Below are 2,676 nucleotides of genomic sequence, written 5' to 3' on the forward strand. Positions count from 1 at the left end.
CGGCTGCGGGAGCGCCTGCTCTCGGCCAGCAAGGAGCACCAGAGGGAGAGCGGGGTGCTGCGGGATAAATACGAGAAGGCCCTGAAGGCCTACCAGGCGGAGGTGGACAAGCTCCGCGCGGCCAACGAGAAGTACGCACAGGAGGTGGCAGGCCTGAAGGACAAGGTTCAGCAGGCCACCAGCGAGAACATGGGGCTCATGGACAACTGGAAATCCAAACTGGACTCGCTGGCCTCGGACCACCAGAAGTCCCTGGAGGACCTCAAAGCCACCCTGAACTCGGGCCCAGGCGCCCAGCAGAAGGAGATCGGCGAGCTGAAGGCGGTGATGGAGGGTATCAAGATGGAGCACCAGCTGGAGCTGGGTAACTTGCAGGCCAAGCATGACCTGGAGACCGCCGTGCACGTGAAGGAGAAGGAGGCCCTGCGGGAGAAGCTGCAGGAGGCCCAGGAGGAGCTGGCCGGGCTGCAGCGGCACTGGCGGGCCCAGCTGGAGGTGCAAGCCAGCCAGCACCGGTTGGAGCTGCAGGAGGCCCAGGACCAGCGCCGGGATGCCGAGCTGCGCGTGCACGAGCTGGAAAAGCTGGACGTGGAGTACCGGGGCCAGGCGCAGGCCATCGAGTTCCTCAAGGAACAGATCTCGCTGGCCGAGAAGAAGATGCTGGACTACGAGCGGCTGCAGCGGGCAGAAGCCCAGAGCAAACAGGAGGCCGAGAGGTTGCGGGAGAAGCTCCTGGTGGCTGAGAACAGACTCCAGGCTGTGGAGGCCCTGTGCTCCTCCCAGCACACCCACGTAGGCACCTGCCTGTCCTGCTGGGGTGGGAGGATCGGGCTGGGGAGGGCTTGGGCGTTTGCTGACTTCTGTTATATAGCCCAGGAAGCCATTTCCCTTGTCCCTGAGAGCATGCCTGGGGCAGTCAAGGAAGGGGTCACCTGGCCAAGGAGCTCCTTGGCCCTCTGTTAGAGGGGCAGCACGCCCCGGTGACCAGGGAGAACCGAAGCTGGTCTGAGCTGACCTGGCTGCGTCCCCCGGACAGAGCAGGCCTAGAGAGATGGGACCTCGGTGCAGAAAATGGGCTTTGATTTACCCACACATGTCTTAGGGTGCAGGGCTCCTGGGACCCGGGACCTCAGACCCTGTGCCCTGGGGCTGGCACAGACCTGAAGGGAAATTCTGCCCATCCCCCCCTCATCTCCAACTCAGAAGCTCACCTGGGGAACCAGCGGCAGCCCCCTTTCTGCCAGTCCTAACGAGACTTTAGCAACGGTGCCAACAAGTACTTCCCCAGAATGTGGGAGTTCCCAGAGTGGGGTCTGGAAGGCTAGAGGGGGTGACCCTAAAGAGGTCGCTGTCATCAATGTCAATTTTGCTCCAAATCTAGAAATTCCTTAAGCATCTGCTCCTTCCTCCTTCAGCTGAACCCATCCTCCCAGCCCCTCTGAGGAGGTCAACACCCAGGTGGGCTGTGCCCACTCCACCAGGGCCAGGAAGGGCCTTTTGAGTGGCTCTGTGTACCACATCTTGTGCAGGCCCTGTGTGACTCCATTTCACCTTAACACCCTTAGATTGATACTGGCTGCATTTCACAGGTGAGCAAACCAAGACTTTCCCAGATCCCCAGCCGCTCCGTGGCAGAGATCTCCAACCCCACTGCCTGTGGGGCTGACAGAGGGTACCCAAGACGACAGGAATGAATTCATAGGAGGGATGGCTAGCAGCGGACTCTTGCCTGTATGCAAATTGTACTCAGGGATTGTTGAGTTTCCAGTTCCCCCACATACATTATTTTTATTTTTATTTTTATTTTTGAGATGGAGTTTCACTCTTGTTGCCCGGGCTGGAGTGCAGTGGTGTGATCTCGGCTCACTGCAACCTCCGCCTCCCAGGTTCAAGTAATTCTCCTGTCTCAGCCTCCCAGGTAGCTGCGATTACAGGTGTGCACCACCACGCCCAGCTAATTTTTATATTTTTAGTAGAGACGGGGTTTTGCCATGTAGTCCACGTTGGTCTCAAACTCCTGACTTCGGGTGATCCACCCTCCTCAGCCTCCCAAAGTGCTGGGATTACAGGCGTGAGCCACCATCCCTGGCTTTTTTTGGTTTTGTTTTTGAGACAGGTTCTTGCTCTGTCTCCCAGGTTGCAGTGCAGTGGCATGATCATGGCTCACTGCAGTCTCAACCTCCCAGGTTTGAGCGAGCCTCCCACTTCAGCCTCCCAAGTCACTGGGACCACAGGTGTGCCCCACCATACCCAGCTAATTTTTATAGTTTTTGTAGAGACGGGGTTTCACCATGTTGCCCAGGCTGGTCTCGAACTCCTAGGCTCAAGCCATCTGCCTGCCTTTGCCTCCCAAAGTGCTGGGATTACAGGGAGGAGGTACTGCACCTGGCCACCCTCATGTATATTCAAACCAGAATTTAGGGCCGGGTGTGGTGGCTCACACCTATAATCCCAGCATTTCAAGAGGCTGAGGCAGGAGGATTGCTTCAGGCCAGGAGTTTGAGACCAGCCTGGAAAACACAGTTAGACCCCATTCCTACAAAAATAAAAAATTAGCCAAGTACAGTGGTAGTGTACCTGTAGTCCCCAGCTACACTGGAGGCTGAGGCAAGAGGATCACTTGAGCCTAGGGATTTGAGGCTGCAGTGAGCTATGATTGTACCACTGCACTCCAGC

The 2,676-nt window shown here is 57.4% G+C and overlaps 1 protein-coding gene across 1 annotated transcript in view; it reads left to right on the top strand.

The window, feature by feature from the left end:
- Positions 1–2,676, top strand: part of CLIP2 (CAP-GLY domain containing linker protein 2) — a 108,962-nt gene that overhangs the window by 58,953 nt on the left and 47,333 nt on the right. The window contains exon 8 of the mRNA XM_011995238.1: positions 2–792. Coding sequence (XP_011850628.1) covers positions 2–792 — 791 coding nt within the window. The remainder of the gene's footprint in view (position 1; positions 793–2,676) is intronic.

Source organism: Mandrillus leucophaeus, unplaced genomic scaffold (assembly GCF_000951045.1).
Source record: "Mandrillus leucophaeus isolate KB7577 unplaced genomic scaffold, Mleu.le_1.0 Scaffold479, whole genome shotgun sequence".
Classification (NCBI taxonomy): domain Eukaryota; kingdom Metazoa; phylum Chordata; class Mammalia; order Primates; family Cercopithecidae; genus Mandrillus; species Mandrillus leucophaeus.